Source organism: Ambystoma mexicanum, chromosome 3p (genome assembly GCF_040938575.1).
Source record: "Ambystoma mexicanum isolate Mex_15411 chromosome 3p, UKY_AmexF1_1, whole genome shotgun sequence".
Taxonomy (NCBI): Eukaryota; Metazoa; Chordata; class Amphibia; order Caudata; family Ambystomatidae; genus Ambystoma; species Ambystoma mexicanum.
The window spans coordinates 366,440,279-366,459,383 of record NC_090925.1 but is presented as its reverse complement, the minus strand read 5'-3'; the positions used below and the strand labels follow the sequence as shown (position 1 = coordinate 366,459,383).

The 19,105-nt window shown below is 53.6% G+C and overlaps 1 protein-coding gene across 4 annotated transcripts in view; it reads right to left on the bottom strand.

Annotated features, from left to right (window-relative positions):
* MAPRE1 (microtubule associated protein RP/EB family member 1) overlaps nucleotides 1-19,105 on the bottom strand; it is a 175,078-nt gene that overhangs the window by 76,566 nt on the left and 79,407 nt on the right. For all 4 annotated transcript variants that reach the window (XM_069651029.1, XM_069651027.1, XM_069651028.1 and 1 more), the window contains one exon: nucleotides 18,817-18,938. In XM_069651029.1, the coding sequence (XP_069507130.1) occupies nucleotides 18,817-18,938 (122 nt within the window). The remainder of the gene's footprint in view (nucleotides 1-18,816; nucleotides 18,939-19,105) is intronic.

Below are 19,105 nucleotides of genomic sequence, written 5' to 3'. Positions count from 1 at the left end.
GAAGAGCCGCAGAGGGGTAGGCGGGAGGGTTCGCATGTGAATCCATGCCAGACCCATGCTGGAGAACAACAGTTACAGGTAAGTAACTTGTTCCTTCTCCAGCATGGGGTCTGGCATGGATTCACATGCTCATGAATAAAGAATACATAGCAGTACACACATGCACAACCACGGGAGGTGGCAAAGGCTCAACATTAAGCATCACATTACTCAACATTAAGCATCTTACCTCCTCACCAGGCTCACCTCAGGCGAACAGGTTGCGCAGCACTGCTTGGCCGACCCTGGACTCCTCCCTGGAATCCCGGTCGACGCAGTAGAATTTCGTGAAGGTGTGCGTCGACCTCCACGTAGCAGCCCTGCATATGTCCAGCAGGGGCACACCAGATAGGAACGCCGTGGTAGCTGCGATCGCTCTGGTGGAATGGGCTCTCGGACGGCCAGGCAGCGGTCGGTTTGCCAACCGGTGACAGTACATGATACAGCCGGAGAGCCATCTGGAGATGGAAGCCTTCGAGAGAGCCTTCCCCCGATTGACAGGTCCAAAGTTCACAAAGAGTTGTGACGTCTTCCGAAAACCCTTCGAGCGGTCCACGTAGAACTTCAGCGCTCTAGCTACATACAGCGAGTGCAAAGTCCTCTCAGCCGGCGACGAAGGCGACGGGAAAAACACAGGTAACACCAAGGGTTCGTTGAGATGGAAGTCCGACGGTACCTTGGGCATGAAGGAGGGGTGCGTCCTGAGCACTACCCTCGTGTCGTGGAAAGTCAAGTACGGGGCCTTGCAGGAAAGGGCCTGGATCTCTCCCACTCGTCGTGCGGAGGTGATGGCCACAAGAAAAGCTGTTTTCCACGATAGAAACTTCAACGGGGCCGAGTGCAGAGGCTCGAACGGAGGTCCCATGAGCTTGGTCAGCACCACGTTGAGCTCCCACGCCGGGGCCGGAGCCTTCACCGGCGGGAACGATCTGAACAGTCCCTTCATGAACTCTTTCACCAGACGATGAGACCACAAGGACGTCCGCCCCGTGGTTCTGGTGTATCGGGAGATCGCAGCAAGATGAATCTTGATGGACGCGTGTGCCAAACCAGCTTTGGCCAGCGTCAGCAGGTACGGCAGTACTTGGGGAGCCGTAATCCGTAGAGGGTTAATCTTCTGTGCGTGGCACCAGACAGAGAACCTCTTCCATTTGTGTCCGTAGCATTTAAGAGTCGAGGACGCCCTGGCCTTTGCAAGAACCTCTCTGCAATCGGCCGGTATGTCGTATCCTCCAAACTCTAGCGCTGCAGGAGCCAGGCCTGCAAGTTCAGCGACTTCGGGTCGTGGTGGAGGATGGCGCCTCCTTCCCTGGAGAGTAGATCCGCGTCCGCCGGCAGCTTGATCGGCGGGGACGCTGACAAGTCCAGAAGGTCCGGGAACCATATCTGCCTCGGCCACGCAGGTGCGACGAGGATCACCCTGCACCGTGACCTCTTGAGCTGGTTGACGAGCCGGATTAGCAGAGGCAAGGGAGGGAACGCGTAGAGGAACAGGCCCTCCCAGGGGAACGAGAAAGCATCGCCCATGCTCCTCGTCTGGGGAAACCTGCTGGCGAACCTCCGGCACTTGGTGTTCGTCGCCGTCGCGAACAGGTCGATCTGGGGTGTGCCCCACCGTCGGAAGAGGCGATCCACCAGATCCTGCCGTAGTTCCCACTCGTGGCACGAGCGCAGCTCCCTGCTGAGTGAGTCGGCGATGGTGTTTTTTATCCCTGCCAGATGAAACGGCACCAGAAAAATCCCTTGGGCGACGGCCCAATGCCACAGATCCTGCGCCTCCTTGGACAGCGCTGGGGACCTGGTTCCGCCCTGTTTCCTGATGTAAAACATGGTGGTGGTGTTGTCGGTGAAGATCCTCACCACCTTGCCCTTGAGGGACGGAAGGAAGGACCTGAGGGCCCAAAACACTGCACGGAGCTCCAGGACGTTGATATGCAGGGACTTCTCCGTCGGGAGCCAGAGTCCCCTCGCGTGCAGATTTTCGGTGTGCGCTCCCCACCCTTCCAGGGAGGCATCCGTGGTCACAGTCTCCTGGTGGGCTGGGGTCTGGAAGTCCATGCCCGCCGTCAGATGCGCGCGGGTGCCCCACCACCGTATCGCTCGTCGGAAACTCTCGTCGAGCATGATCCTTTCCTCGAAGCTGCCCGTCGTCTGGATCCAGCGCGCATCCAGGAATTCTTGCAACGGGCGCATCCGGAGCCTGCACATGGGAATGAGGTAGATGCAGGAAGACATCATCCCGAGGAGGGACTTGATGGATCTCACTTTGGCCGCGTCGGCCACCAACATCCGTTTCACCTTGCCCAAGATGGTCCTGGTCCTCTCCTCCGACGGGGAGGCCAGAAGGGACACTGTGTCGAGCCTCGCTCCCAGAAACAGTGCGACTTGCGCGGGCACCAGGTGGGATTTGGCGTAGTTCACGGAGAATCCCAGGTCCGTGAGGAGTTGGACGGTCCTTGCCGTGTGGACCACGGCGAGCTCCTTCGTCTTGGCGCGGATGAGCCAGTCGTCCAGGTAGGGGTAGATGTGAATCCCCTCGCGGCGCAGCTGCGCCGCCACCGGTGCGAGGCACTTGGTGAATACCCTGGGTGCCGACCGTAGTCCGAAGGGAAGGGCTTTGAACTGGTAATGACGCCCTTGGACCACGAACCTGAGGAATTTTCGGTGCCCCTTTAGGATGGGAATGTGGAAGTAGGCATCCTCCAAATCCAACGACGATAGGAAGTCTCCTTCCTCCAGTTGACCCAGGACGTGCTGGAGGGTGACCATCCGAAACTTCTGCGCCTTGATGAACTTGTTCAGCCGTCGCAGGTCTAGGATGGGGCGCCATCCTCCCGTCTTCTTCACGAGGAAGTATCGCGAGTAGACTCCGGAGCCCCGAAGCCTCTTTGGGACGAGTTCGATGGCGCCCTTTCTGAGCATCGCCTTTACCTCCCGGAGAAGTTGAGGGACGTGAAGTTCTTTCCTGGCCACGGGGGGGACGCGCGAGCACCTTCTTTGAAACTCGAGCGCGTGGCCCCGGGCCAGGGCGTCCAGCACCCAACGGTCGGTGGAGATGGACTCCCACACGCTGACGAAGCCCGCCAGCCGGTCTCCCACCGGGGTGCTTCGGTGGGGGCCCGACCCCACGGCCGGTTCAATCCTGCTTGGACGCGGCCTTGCCGCCTTGACGACGACGGCGGGGTCCGCTAGACTTGCCTCGTCCTCTGTAGGCCTCTTGCGACGACGAGCGGGCCGCTTGACGGTAGGAAGCGAAACCGCCGCCGGAACCTTTGGAGGCGCCCTTGCCTCCGCCGCTCCGAAAGGGCGTCCGTCGCTGCTGCAGGACTCCAAGGGCCCGGGCCGTCTCAGTATCCGCCTTGATGGCCTGAAGGGAATCGTCCACTGTCTTCCCAAACAGGTTGTTCCCGTCGAAGGGCATGTCCAGGACTCTGGTCTGGACGTCCTGCCGAAAGTCCGTAGCTTTGAGCCATCCACGACGTCGAAGGCAAACGCCGTTGCCCAGCTGGCGGAACCCAGTGTCGGCGATGTCCGTCGCCACGGTGATGGCGTGGTCCGACGCCACTTCACCTTCCTGTAGGATCTCAAGGGCCTCCGCCCTCTTGTCCGGCAGAAAATCCAGCAGGGGAGCTATCTTGTACCAGAGCTCCCTGTCGTAGCGGGCCACGATAGCCAAGGCGTTGGCCGCTTTAATCGTCTGCCGACGAGATGACTCTACGTCCCATAGCATCCAATTTCTTTCCCTCGCCGTCCGGCGGGGAAGTCGATGTGGAGGCCGCACCCCCCCCCGCTTTCTTCCTGGCTGCCGCGGAGACGACGGAGTCCGGGGTAGGCTGCGCCCGGAGGCATAGGGGGGCCGTGTCCGGGACCCGGTACTTTTTCTCGTACCGGTCTCTTCTAGCTGGCGTCGTGGAAGGGTTCTTGAGGAGGGACAGGCCCTCATCCCAAATGTCGTCCAACAGAGGCACTGCGAGGACAGTCTTCCTCTTGGCCTCGCGCCGCTGATAAAGGAAGCCTTCCTTTTTCTTCTCCTCAGGGCAGAGTTGGAAAAGCTCGGAAGCCCTGGAGATCATGGAGTGGAAAGATCCGATCTCGTCGGGCGGAGAAGCCCTGGTGGGAGGCGACGACGGAAAATCCTCGTCGTATGCCTCGTCGTCCGTACCCGTCGCTGCCGTGTCAGTCCCCGTATCATCCCCTCGGGTGGACGGGGCGCGACGGTTGAAAAGGAGGTGGTGGATGGATCTTCTTTTCTTGGTAGGGGGAACACCAGAAGGTCCCGGTTCTGGATCCCCCGACGGGAGAGGTTCCTCCGTCGGTAACGGTAGCCTCGTCCTTATCTCGGTGCATAAGGACTGTATGGCCAACAAAATGGCCGCCGAGTTGTCTTGCGGCGCTGGCAGAGGGGAATCCGACGGGCGAGCAGGGGCCCCGTCGGTATCCTCGACGATGTCGTCGTCGTCACCTGCGTCGGGGCCCATTCCGACGGGCTGGCCTTGTTCCACGCCTAGGCCGTGGCTTAAGACCTCGATCAGCTCCTCTTCTGAGGTTGAGGCCGAATCTACGACGCCCTGCCCCCCCCTTCTTCTTCCCCACGGAGGGTTTCACGGGGGTCCTATCGATGGGCACAAAAGAAGACTCCCTCCGAGGAGGCAGGGAGATTCTGGGCCCTGAGGTCGCCACCACTGGTGCAGCCTCCACAGGCTGAGCCAGGGCCGCCGCGACCGTTTCGATAGAGGGCTTGGTCGGATGGATCAAGGCCTTCACCACCTTAGGTGCGCTCACCGCCTTATCCTTGAGGGAGGGGGCACTGCCACGCTCCTCCTCTGCCTTAGAGCTCGACCGGGGCCTTTCCAGGAGCTTCGCCGGGTGCTCGGCCTTCCTCTTACCCGACCCAGAGCGTTGGCTCGTGGTTGATGGTGCCGGGGAGGGTGCGCCCTGCCTGGCGCCCGTAGAGCCCGACCGTTCGGCGCTCCCGGTGCCAGCGGACTCGCGGTGCTTGGCCTTATGTTGGGCCCCCGTCGCCGGGGCGCCCTCAAAGGTCTTAGAAGACCGCTCGGATTTCTTCTTCTCGCCAGACGGGCTCTTACCCTCCAGCCAGTTGGCGAGACGTTGATGACGGTCCTTCATGGTCCGTTCCGACATGTTGCCGCAAAACGCACAGTCCTTCTCCACATGCGTTTTGTCCTCATGAAGGCAGTAAAGGCAGAAAGAGTGTTCGTCCTCCTTAAAGACGTTCTGCAGCTGGCATCCAGGGCAGACCCTGAACAGCTTTCCGGGCGTCGAGCTTCCCTTCTCCTGGGCCATCTCCGAGACCGGGCCTGAGAAGCTTCTGGAGTCCTCCGAAGTGTAGCTCGACGAAATCTTCACCCTTGAGGGGCACAGACGAATCCGACACGGGTCCCCGTTGATCGGATGTAGGATCGGTGGAGCTTGAGGCTCTTTTGACCGAAAATATCGAAGTTTTTGTGAAAAAGCGCGAAAAAAATAGCACTAACGCTCGAGAGCAATAGCACGAGGATCCCAACACATGAACGTGCGGTAAAAATCTGAAGATGGCTGCCGGAGGAGGTGCTTAGGTAGAGGGCAGTCATTGGCTGTGGTCAGTATGACGCAGAGACCAGTGATTGGTTATTACTACGAAAGACAGATCAGAAACGAAACTGATACTGGTTTTTTCTTTACCGAGGATTCCCAGCCTGACGACGGGGAATATTCATGAGCATGTGAATCCATGCCAGACCCCATGCTGGAGAAGCCTTGTATTGGTTTAAAGGTATTACTGTTGATAATTACTGTGTTGAAACTCAAAGACCTTGAATAAATGTACATGCATTTTTAATATATACACCTGACTGATTAGTGTCCTTTACTCTGTGCTCATTGAGGTCTTTCAGTCACCCTCACCCCCTCCCAACACCTATTCAGGACCGCCGCCAATGCTAACTTGATTGGTCTTGCTTGTCCAGGAGGTTACCCTGTTCCAAGAAACGAGGCTGGCCTTCTGAACCTCTGCCCACCAGGTCAGAGTTAAGAAATCCATCTCAACAAATACGACTGCCGAACCAGACACCGGGCAAAATGCAGATTACAGCAATACTCACCTGTCAAGAACCAATTCCAAAAGAAACCTTCACCACAATGATCAAGAACACCAACCTTGCAGGATCCCCAAGGGACCCCTGCCCCCTGACATCTTCAAAGGAATCCTCAAACACAGAACCATGTTGACACTTCCGATATCCAACAATCAAAAGAGGAACAGTATAGTCCATCAAAATCACTATATATTAAACCACTGATAAAGAACCAGAAGCGCAGAATACCCAAACTACAGTGATCTCCAATTTGCCCTAACCAGCAAAGATCCTGGAGAACCAGGTGTACAAAATCCTTAAATACGTCAAAACAACTCGACCGGTCACATGTTGGCTTCAGACCAATGAGGGGGAACAGAATCAGCTCTCATCGATATGAGACGACCGGAAAATAAATAGACCATGCCCAATCAGCCCTCATACTATTGGACATGGCAGCATTTTTACTTTTATTTATTAGCTTACAAATTGAAATTAACGAAAACAAACTTCAGTTCGTCATGAAGGCAACACGTACCATTATGGCTCTACAAACAAGGGTTCTAAAAATGTGATTAAAGCAATCACATAATTTGTTTTGCATCCCGAGATTAATAATGTCCAACATGCATCCATGTCTTTGGTGAAATCAGAAAATAAATGATGGAAGAAGATGGTCTGTGAGTGCTGGACAGGTTGTTACCCAGTGCCGTCTCAAAGAAGTTTTTGCAAAAACGACAACCGTTCGATGTACTTAGGCCACGCAGGTGTTTTACTTCATTTGTTAGTTGAAGGTTAAATCGAGTTCTCAAGAATTGTTCTCTTATAGACTTATCAGGGCATTGCTTCAAGTATACACAAGTGGTGTTTAGTCGACGTGATTTATCACTAATACCCATTTGCTGACTCAAGAGTTATGATCCAGTCTGATTCTTAGTTTTTTTACATTGATTAGGGTTCGTGGCCAGATTTTCAAGTGTGCTACCCATTTCCCTCAACGTGAGGCAAATATTTTGCTCGCCATTGTTTAACATCGGAGTGGGTGATGCCATTATCTCTTTACGCAGCATTTCAAGAATCTCGGGTGGGGGGGGGGGGGGGGGGGGGCGGGGGGGTGTTTAGGTGCAAGGCAGTTCTTAAACAATGTGAGGCTTTTCCATGTAACAAACTAAGCAAGAGAAAAAAGACCCAACTCTCGCCGTATGATTGAAATGAAGTCCTTCAAAAATACACCCTCTAATAAGGGTTAGGTTCTGTCCTGTATATGCGGCATGGCTTCTGAGCCATAGGTTAGTATAGGGATGACTTTGGCATGGTAGAATGAAATAAAGCAGAGAGAACTTTCCACAAGTCCGATTCACAGCGCACGCTTGACTCACCAATGCTTGTGTTGTAGCTCTTAAGTGACTGATCATGGGAGCTTCTGATGCTGTGTCACTTGGCCAGACTCCAAGGTATTTGAAGGCAGTGACTCGTTCAATTCACTCTTCTTAAAGCTTCCAAATATAAGCGTTCTTGCCTTTATTCGAGTTTACAAAAGTAAAATTTTAGTTTTGGATTAATCTCTAGGTGGTTATCAGTGATTTAAGTTTTGCAGATTGTTTAATTGCTGTTGCAACCCTAGTGGAGTCTGATCTAGGAGTACGATGTCAGCGTACAATAGTCGAGGTAAAGGGGCACCACCGATTGTCGGGGGGGGGGGGGGGGGGGGGGGGGGTTTGGGGTTGTCGTCATGTGGTGGTCAGGAAGTTTCAAATCTGCCATAACAAAGTTAAATATCGCAGACTCAATCGGACAACCTTGCTTTACACCACAGTCATGATTTGATCAAATAGCAATCCGTTTCAATTCAAACTCACCCGCAGTGATTTATTGCATGTTTAAGGGGGCAATATGCCAATGTCAGCTTATTCCACAGTTTCTGACGATCAATCTGGTCAAAAGCTTGTACCGGATCGATATAAGCCATGAAGTACTTTGTCTTTTTACTTTGGATACAGCTTTTTAGAATGTTTATAATGAAGATGTTAGTAGCAGTGCTGACCCCTTTGACGAAGCCAGTTTGTAAAGGGTCGTTGATGTTATTTGTTACACACCATGTGTGGAAATGTTGCAAAATAATCGCCCCATATATTTTACCGATAACGTCTAAGAGTGATGGGACGATAGTGGCATTTGACACAATCAGCCACCCAACACTAATAAAAAGATTGATGGAATGTGGCATACATCATTCCTACCTGTAGGGGAGTTAAAGATTTTCAGTGACAAGTATTCAAATAAACACTTGCACACAAGGTTTCTTGAATAAACAATTATTAATTTATCAGTCAGTTAGAATAAGCCTTCAGAAGGGAGCAATATAAAAAGCAACACAAATACACTTCAAAACTACATACTCAGTTTCTAAATCAGTAAAGACCCTTTTCGATGGCCCACAATCACAACCTACACCGTCAGGTGACTTCAATAACTAGGGTGCTGGGAGGTTTATAGTGAATGTCAACTCCAAAAATGTCGAAAAAATAATGTAAAAAATGTCGACTTTAATGCCCCCCTCCCAACCTTACGTTCATTTTTACTAGCTAAACCCCAAAAATTGTATTCGACATTATAACTGCACACCGTGCTGGGGACATTAATATCTTACTTTTGCATTTAGAATACTCTTAGCACTTGGTTATCAGAACAAAGAGACCACAAATATTCTTAAGCAGGCAAATACTTTTGGATCCCCTAAGCAGAGTCACTTAGTATAACAGGTTAAGCCCAAGTCAATGGGCAAACGTCATGGCCTGAAGCTCTTCAGATAGGCAAGTAGAAAAGTCTTTGCACAATGTTTTAGAAGTCTTTGAAGAAGGAACAAGTTACTTACCTGTAACTGTTGTTCTCCAGCATGGGTCTGGCATGGATTCACATGCTCATGAATATTCCCCGTCGTCAGGCTGGGAATCCTCGGTAAAGAAAAAACCAGTATCAGTTTCGTTTCTGATCTGTCTTTCGTAGTATTAACCAATCACTGGTCTCTGCGTCATACTGACCACAGCCAATGACTGCCCTCTACCTAAGCACCGCCTCTGGCAGCCATCTTCAGATTTGGAAGCACGTGAAGTGGCAGTATGACCAAGTGAAGAGCCGCAGAGGGGTAGGAGGGAGGGTTCGCATGTGAATCCATGCCAGACCCATGCTGGAGAACAACAGTTACAGGTAAGTAACTTGTTCCTTCTCCAGCATGGGGTCTGGCATGGATTCACATGCTCATGAATAAAGAATACATAGCAGTACACACATGCACAACCACGGGAGGTGGCAAAGGCTCAACATTAAGCATCACATCAAACTTAACATTAGCATCTTACCTCCTCACCAGGCTCACCTCAGGCGAACAGGTTGCGCAGCACTGCTTGGCCGACCCTGGACTCCTCCCTGGAATCCCGGTCGACGCAGTAGAATTTCGTGAAGGTGTGCGTCGACCTCCACGTAGCAGCCCTGCATATGTCCAGCAGGGGCACACCAGATAGGAACGCCGTGGTAGCTGCGATCGCTCTGGTGGAATGGGCTCTCGGACGGCCAGGCAGCTGTCGGTTTGCCAACCGGTGACAGTACATGATACAGCCGGAGAGCCATCTGGAGATGGAAGCCTTCGAGAGAGCCTTCCCCTGATTGACAGGTCCAAAGTTCACAAAGAGTTGTGACGTCTTCCGAAAATCCTTCGTGCGGTCCACGTAGAACTTCAGCGCTCTAGCTACATCCAGCGAGTGCAAAGTCTTCTCAGCCGGCGACGAAGGCGACGGGAAGAACACAGGTAACACCAAGGGTTCGTTGAGATGGAAGTCCGACGGTACCTTGGGCATGAAGGAGGGGTGCGTCCTGAGCACCACCCTCGTGTCGTGGAAAGTCAAGTACGGGGCCTTGCAGGAAAGGGCCTGGATCTCTCCCACTCGTCGTGCGGAGGTGATGGCCACAAGAAACGCTGTTTTCCACGATAGAAACTTCAACGGGGCCGAGTGCAGAGGCTCGAACGGAGGTCCCATGAGCTTGGTCAGCACCACGTTGAGCTCCCACGCCGGGGCCGGAGCCTTCACCGGCGGGAACGATCTGAACAGTCCCTTCATGAACTCTTTCACCAGACGATGAGACCACAAGGACGTCCGCCCCGTGGTTCTGGTGTATCGGGAGATCGCAGCAAGATGAATCTTGATGGACGCGTGTGCCAGCCCAGCTTTGGCCAGCGTCAGCAGGTACGGCAGCACTTGGGGAGCCGTAATTCGTAGAGGGTTAATCTTCTGTGCGTGGCACCAGACAGAGAACCTCTTCCATTTGTGTCCGTAGCATTTAAGAGTCGAGAACGCCCTGGCCTTTGCAAGAACCTCTCTGCAGTCGGCCGGTATGTCGTATCCTCCAAACTCTAGCGCTGCAGGAGCCAGGCCTGCAAGTTCAGTGACTTCGGGTCGTGGTGGAGGATGGCGCCTCCTTCCCTGGAGAGTAGATCCGCGTCCGCCGGCAGCTTGATCGGCGGGGACGCTGACAAGTCCAGAAGGTCCGGGAACCATATCTGCCTCGGCCACGCAGGTGCGACGAGGATCATCCTGCACCGTGACCTCTTGAGCTGGTTGACGAGCCGGATTAGCAGAGGCAAGGGAGGGAACGCGTAGAGGAACAGGCCCTCCCAGGGGAACGAGAAAGCATCGCCCATGCTCCTCGTCTGGGGAAACCTGCTGGCGAACCTCCGGCACTTGGTGTTCGTCGCCGTCGCGAACAGGTCGATCTGGGGTGTGCCCCACCGTCGGAAGAGGCGATCCACCAGATCCTGCCGTAGTTCCCACTCGTGGCACGAGCGCAGCTCCCTGCTGAGTGAGTCGGCGATGGTGTTTTTTATCCCTGCCAGATGAAACGGCACCAGAAACATCCCTTGGGCGACTGCCCAATGCCACAGATCCTGCGCCTCCTTGGACAGCGCTGGGGACCTGGTTCCGCCTTGTTTCCTGATGTAAAACATGGTGGTGGTGTTGTCGGTGAAGACCCTCACCACCTTGCCCTTGAGGGACGGAAGGAAGGACCTGAGGGCCCAAAACACTGCACGGAGCTCCAGGACGTTGATATGCAGGGACTTCTCCGTCGGGAGCCAGAGTCCCCTTGCGTGCAGATTTTCGGTGTGCGCTCCCCACCCTTCCAGGGAGGCATCCGTGGTCACTGTCTCTTGGTGGGCTGGGGTCTGGAAGTCCATGCCCGCCGTCAGATGCGCGCGGGTGCCCCACCACCGTATCGCTCGTCGGAAGGTCTCGTCGAGCTTGATCCTTTCCTCGAAGCTGCCCGTCGTCTGGATCCAGCGCGCATCCAGGAATTCTTGCAACGGGCGCATCCGGAGCCTGCACAAGGGAATGAGGTAGATGCAGGAAGACATCATCCCGAGGAGGGACTTGATGGACCTCACTTTGGCCGCGTCGGCCACCAACATCCGTTGCACCTTGCCCAAGATGGTCCTGGTCCTCTCCTCCGACGGGGAGGCCAGAAGGGACACTGTGTCGAGCCTCGCTCCCAGAAACAGTGCGTCTTGCGCGGGCACCAGGTGGGATTTGGCGTAGTTCACGGAGAATCCCAGGTCCGTGAGGAGTTGGACGGTCCTTGCCGTGTGGACCACGGCGAGCTCCCTCGTCTTGGCGCGGATGAGCCAGTCGTCCAGGTAGGGGTAGACGTGGATCCCCTCGCGGCGCAGCTGTGCCGCCACCGGCGCGAGGCACTTGGTGAATACCCTGGGTGCCGACCGCAGTCCGAAGGGGAGGGCTTTGAACTGGTAATGACGCCCTTGGACCACGAACCTGAGGAATTTCCGGTGCCCCTTTAGGATGGGAATGTGGAAGTAGGCATCCTCCAAATCCGACGACGATAGGAAGTCCCCTTCCTCCAGCTGACCCAGGACGTGCTGGAGGGTGACCATCCGGAACTTCTGCGCCTTGATGAACTTGTTCAGACGCCGCAGGTCTAGGATGGGGCGCCATCCTCCCGTCTTCTTCTTGACGAGGAAGTATCTCGAGTAGACTCCGGAGCCCCGAAGCCTCTTTGGGACGAGTTCGATGGCGCCCTTCCTGAGCATTGCTTTTACCTCCAGAAGAAGTTGAGGGACGTGAAGTTCTTTTCTGGCCACGGGGGGGACGCGCGGGCACCTTCTCTGAAACTCGAGCGCGTGGCCCCGGGCCAGGGCGTCCAGCACCCAACGGTCGGTGGAGATGGACTCCCACACGCTGACGAAGCTCGCCAGCCGGCCTCCCACCGGGGTGCTTCAGTGGGGGCCCGACCCCAAGGCCGGTTCAATCCTGCTTGGAAGTGGCCTTGCCGCCCTGACCTCCTTGGCGACGACGGCGGGGTCCGCTAGACTTGCCTCGTCCTCTGTAGGCCTCTTGCGACGACGAGCGGGCCGCCTGACGGTAGGAAGCGAAACCGCCGCCGGAACCTTTGGAGGCGCCCTTGCCTCCGCCGCTCCGAAAGGGCGTCCGTCGTTGCTGCAGAACTCCCAGGGCCCGGGCCGTCTCAGTATCTGCCTTGATGGCCTGCAGGGAATCGTCCACAGTCTTCCCAAACAGGTTGTTCCCGTCGAAGGGCATGTCCAGGACTCTGGTCTGGACGTCCTGCCGGAAATCCGTAGCTTTGAGCCATCCACGACGTCGAAGGCAAACGCCGTTGCCCAACTGGCGGAACCCAGTGTCGGCGATGTCCGTCGCCACGGTGATAGCGTGGTCGGAGGCCACCTCACCTTCCTGCAGGATTTCCAGGGCCTCCGCCCTCTTGTCGTCCGGCAGAAAATCCAGCAGGGGAGCTATCTTGTACCAGAGCTCCCTGTCGTAGCGAGCCACGATAGCCAAGGCGTTGGCCGCTTTAATCGTCGTCGCTGCCGACGAGATGACTACGTCCCATCGCATCTAGTTTCTTTCCCTCGCCGTCCGGCGGGGAAGTCGATGTGGAGGCCGCACCCCCCCCCGCTTTCTTCCTGGCCGCCGCGGAGACGACGGAATCCGGGGTAGGCTGCGCCCGGAGGCACAGGGGGGCCGTGTCCGGGACCCGGTACTTTTTCTCGTACCGGTCTCTTCTAGCTGGCGTCGTGGAATGGTTCTTGAGGAGGGAAAGGCCCTCATCCCAAATGTCGTCCAGAAGAGGCACCGCGAGGACCGTCTTCCTCTTGGCCTCGCGCCGCTGATAAAGGAAGCCTTCCTTTTTCTTCTCCTCAGGGCAGAGTTGGAACAGCTCGGAAGCCCTGGAGATCATGGAGTGGAACAATCCGATCTCGTCGGGCGGAGAAGCCCTGGTGGGGGGCGACGACGGAAAATCCTCGTCGTATGCCTCGTCGTCCGTACCCGTCGCTGCCGTGTCAGTCCCCGTATCATCCCCTCGGGTGGACGGGGAGGAGGGCTGAACGGGGCGCGACGGTTGAAAAGGAGGTGGTGGATGGATCCTTCTTTTCTTGGTAGGGGGAACACCAGAAGGTCCCGGTTCTGGATCCCCCGACGGGAGAGGTTCCTCCGTCGGTAACGGTAGCCTCGTCCTTATCTCGGTGCATAAGGACTGAATGGCCAACAAAATGGCCGCCGAGTTGTCTTGCGGCGCTGGCAGAGGGGAATCCGACGGGCGAGCAGGGGCCCCGTCGGTATCCTCGACAATGTCGTCGTCGCCACCTGCGTCGGGGTCCATTCCGACGGGCTGGCTTTCTTCCACGCCTAGGCCGTGGCTTAAGACCTCGATAAGCTCCTCTTCTGAGGTTGAGGCCGAATCTGCGACGACGCCCTGCCCCCCCTTCTTCCCCACGGGGGGTTTTACGGGGGTCCTCTCGATGGGCACAAAAGAAGACTCCCTCCGAGGAGGCAGGGAGATTCTGGGCCCTGAGGTCGCCACCACTGGTGTAGCCTCCACAGGCTGAGCCAGGGCCGCCGCGACCGTTTCGATAGAGGGCTTGGTCGGATGGATCAAGGCCTTCACCACCTTAGGTGCGCTCACCGCCTTATCCTTGAGGGAGGGGGCACTGCCACGCTCCTCCTCTGCCTTAGAGCTCGACCGGGGCCTCTCCAGGAGCTTCGCCGGGTGCTCGGCCTTCCTCTTACCCGACCCAGAGCGTTGGCTCGTGGTTGATGGTGCCGGGGAGGGTGCGCCCTGCCTGACGCCCGTAGAGCCCGACCGTTCGGCGCTCCCGGTGCCAGCGGACTCGCGGTGCTTGGCCTTATGTTGGGCCCCAGTCGCCGGGGCGCCCTCAAAGGTCTTAGAAGACCGCTCGGATTTCTTTTTCTTCTCGCCAGACGGGCTCTTACCCTCCAGCCAGTTGGCGAGACGTTGATGACGGTCCTTCATGGTCCGTTCCGACATGTTGCCGCAAAACGCGCAGTCCTTCTCCACGTGCGTTTTGTCCTCATGAAGGCAGTAAAGGCAGAAAGAGTGTTCGTCCTCCTTAAAGACGTTCTGCAGCTGGCATCCAGGGCAGACCCTGAACAGCTTTCCGGGCGTCGAGCTTCCCTTCTCCTGGGCCATCTCCGAGACAGGGCCTGAGAAGCTTCTGGAGTCCTCCGAAGTGTAGCTCGACGAAATCTTCACCCTTGAGGGGCGCAGACGAATCCGACATGGGTCCCCGTTGATCGGATGTAGGATCGGTGGAGCTTGAGGCTCTTTTGACCGAAAATATCGAAGTTTTTGTGAAAAAGCGCGAAAAAATAGCACTAACGCTCGAGAGCAATAGCACGAGGATCCCAACACATGAACGTGCGGTAAAAATCTGAAGATGGCTGCCAGAGGCGGTGCTTAGGTAGAGGGCAGTCATTGGCTGTGGTCAGTATGACGCAGAGACCAGTGATTGGTTAATACTACGAAAGACAGATCAGAAACGAAACTGATACTGGTTTTTTCTTTACCGAGGATTCCCAGCCTGACGACGGGGAATATTCATGAGCATGTGAATCCATGCCAGACCCCATGCTGGAGAAAAGAAGAATCAATGTAGGGCCACAAGCTGTTAGGCTTGGGAGTAGTAGAAGATGCAAGCAACTCTACAACAAGAGCCAAGTTCAGACTTTTACAGTACCTTTGTATTGAAGAAAAAGTGAAGCAGATGACTCCTGTGCAGCTCTCCAGATCTCACCGTTCCTGGGCCTCATTCGTGGGAACAAGAGGGAGGACTTCTGGGGACTCCTGTACTGCAATGGGACGATCACCACCCGCAACCAGCAATTTTTCCAACAAGTGGCACTTCGGTGTTTCAGCTCCTCGCGACTACTGCAAATAGCAACACCATGTTTACTGGCTGTCGAGATGGACTTTCCTTGCTTCTGGGGTCCCGCACTCTTGAGGGGGACTCAAACTTGGTCAGTCCTGCCTCCTGGGAGTGTGAAGATCTTCCTAGAGCTCTTGGCCAACTTAAAAGCAATGCACACAATCTGGTGTTCCTCTCCCTAATGTTTTGGTTTCCAGCAGGAACTCTGGAAATGCAACCAGCTCCGAGAGAATGTCCAGGTGGCTTACTTTGGAGTGGCTTGGTCCCATCAACTCAAAGGCGTCCTCTTCAAGTTCTTTGGTTCCTTCTTCCAGTGGTAGACTTCTTTCCAAGCCAAAATCTTTTAGCCTTTTATTCAGTTCTCTCCCATTCATTCCAGCCTAGCTGTCAGTCACCCAGTAGGGTGGCTGTCCCTGCCGGACGGCCAGCTGGCTAATCACCCAAGAGTGCATTCCTGTCTCCTAGGGGACTAAGCACAGGGAGTTTCAGGCACCTCCCTCGCTTCCAGCCCCCACCAGACACCCTGGAGCCAGAGGCGGGCTTCACGCGTGAATCCCGCCAAAGACCAAATGAACAAAGTAACTCTCTCAAGAAGGACCTTTCCACAAAGAAATGGCAAAAAAAAGACCAGGGCTATTTTGACAAAAATCGCACCCATGGGTGCTTTACTGCAGCTACGAACATAGTTAAAGGTAAACCACTGCCACCAGCCATTCATCGAGGAAAGGCTAACAAAAATGTTATGAGAAGCTAGACAAAGGGGATACTAAGTAACCCCTCCAGCACCCTACTAAGTAACCCCTCCAGCACCCTACTAAGTAACCCCTCCAGCACCCTACTGTAAGATAGTGTGTGCTGGGTCTAGAAAGTTAGAAATGCAAGTAAAGTCAATTTTACTTTACTGCTCCGGGAAACAGTTGTTTATTCCAGAGAAGGTATTTAAACCTTGGGGAAATCTGAGACCTTCCTGTGTCACTGCACTGAAGGTGCAGTATGACAATGTAAAAAATAATGCCTATGGAGTGTCAGACTCCACAACCAAAAGAAAGTTAAAAAAAAAAATCACAGTAAAATGCAGGATAAGAGCGGGAAAAAGGGGTTTAACACTCCAGGTTAAAAGTCCTCAAAATCCAGCAAAGTTGCTGGTGGTCTCAAAGGTGGAGGGAATGATCACTTTTCTGAGAGTTCTCCCTAACATTAACTAAACATGCCTACCCTTCAACTCAAAACAAAAATGTATAACAAAAATGTATCATGCAGAGTCCCACAGGCATCCAGCCTCTCGCCTCTGCAACATCTACACGTGCCACTGATTATCAATTCAAATCCACGCACTTACTGCTTAAAACTATGCAGACAGATTGTGAAAGCAAACAGAACCCAGGAACAAAATAGCTTCAGAATAGCTAGAGTTTCCTAGCGGTTTACCTTAACCCCGTCAAGGCCATGTTCATGGCCTAGCCGGAAGATGTTCGCACACATGTCCTCTTAAACTGCTGTGGAAAAATGCCCTGCCATTCTTCTACAAGCCAAGTTGTTTTTGAAGAGGGGCTAGGGTAGTGGGTTAACAGGAGAGGGGTTAAAAAAAAAAGTGTAAGCTTCACTTTATATTTGGAAGCAAACGTTTGCGTTGCACAAGCTACAAACATACACTAGATGGTCAAAGGGTCAGCCAATTCCAGAACCAGGTGAGGCTGGTTGGCTGCATCTCTGCAACAGTAACTTGCTTGTTGCCCGGCACAGAGTGTGGACACCAACTGTACATAGGCAATAGCAGGCAGTGATGCGGTTCAGGGTCTGAACCTTGCAAAAGACGTTTACGGACAGCAACCATGTAAGGCAGCCCTCGAAGGCAAGTCTTTTCCCCCCCCATCAGTCCTCCCCGTCATTTAAGATGGATTTCAAATAACCCCAGGGGGTGGGGGGTCATCATGGGTCTGGGGATTTTAGGAGGCTACCCTAGTTATGGTCAACAGGGAATCAGTTTAGCCAAAACCCAATCAAGGCTTAGTCTCAGGAGTGAGAGACTAGTCTAGGGCCTCAAAGTTAACACAAACCACCACAATAATTCAGTTTAGACAGCATGTATAAAATGAAGCCTTTAAGAACACTTAGAAATGAAACTAGCAGGTAGTATCACAAAATATCATGCATCACAAATCTATACATTCACCAGTTACAATGCAATCAATTAACCAGGCAAATCAGTGTAGTATGATGCAGTTATAGATCTAGTACAATTCTAATTCCCTTTCACTTAACAAGTCCAACTCTAAGATGTAGGGGGCCTGGTGCCCAAATGAGCCTGTTCCAATACAAGGATGCAATGGGCTTGGCGGGTGTGTGTAGTGGGGATTCAAACAGTTCAAAACTATTTAAAAATTGAATAATTATTTGTCCAAAGACATGTGGGTTCACTGCTCTGCTCCTCTAATCCCAGGGCCAGGATACTTGATCCTGGTTCAATGACCAAAGTTAAGTAAAAAGGAAAGGGGGAGAAGAGACAAACTGGCTTTGCACACAACGTTATCCTATGGGAGAGTAACTGGTATGTTTTAAAATCAACACCCTCACACCACCCCGAACCCCGATTTGCCCATGTCACAGTGGATCGTCATGGAGGTGGGGAGAGGTGGCAGATATTTGAGGGAGTCTGGGGGTGATGTTGGACATTCTTCCATCCTTTGTTCGGGTGAGAGGTGCCCAGGGATTGCAGGTTCCAGTACTTCTTCCAGCCTGGTCCCACTTCCACATGCAACACCAGATGAATAAGAAAGATTGCGGTGCAAACACCTTCAGAACACTAGAGGCTGAAGACTGATTCCAGCAATCGTCACCACATGCAGCAGTGACACTTCAAGGAGCCGTCACACAAGCTGCTCCAGTCTAGCTTCCTTTGATGCTAGGATGCTGACATTTCAGGGGGGAGCAATTTATGGCACAACCTGGCAACCACCAAGGCCCATTGAAGTCAAGGGAGTGAAGGTGCAAAAGAGAATCCCCAACACTGCCCATTTTCGGCAAGCTGTGCATCTACCACTCTTCGCCCACCGTACACATTTAACCCATTTGTACATTTGTCCCCCCATTTGGTACCGCCCTTTCCAATGCATATACTTGAGTGATATTAAACAGGCCCTCATTTGTTAATATGGCAGAAAAGTATTGCCAGCCAAATCGGCTTTGTAGCAACGTTTTGGCCGTGTAGTGAGGCCAAGCACCATAAGCAAAATGAAAGACTGACTGCAGATCTGCACTCTTCACTGCCCCTCCTTTCCCCAACCCCATAAAATTCTTTGCAGACCTCAGTTTGACAAACCCGTTCACTACACAAAATCAAATGCTATGGGTTGAGCCCAGAAAAAGTGCATCATTTTTACAGATTTTCATCTCTGACCTTGGATTAAATTGTTCAAATAGTGACAGAAGATTCATACATATTTTAACAAGACCAACCTGTTGCATGAGCTCTGCAGACTCCTCCTCTCCATTATTAACCGATGCCTTTTTATTTAAAATGGGGCCAGATTTCGGAGCTACAGCATTCCTCTGGGGAGCTACTGCCGTTCTCTGTGGCGCTGAAAAAATAAAATAAATATCTTCACCATGCTGGCAGGAGCTTCACCCCAAAAGTTTGACTCCTTACAAGCATGTAGTGTCCCAATAGAAACTTTTGTATCAAAATAGTGTGAATACAGTCTTGCCTTGTGATCACCAAAAGTTGTGAAAAGCTTGAAAGGAGAAT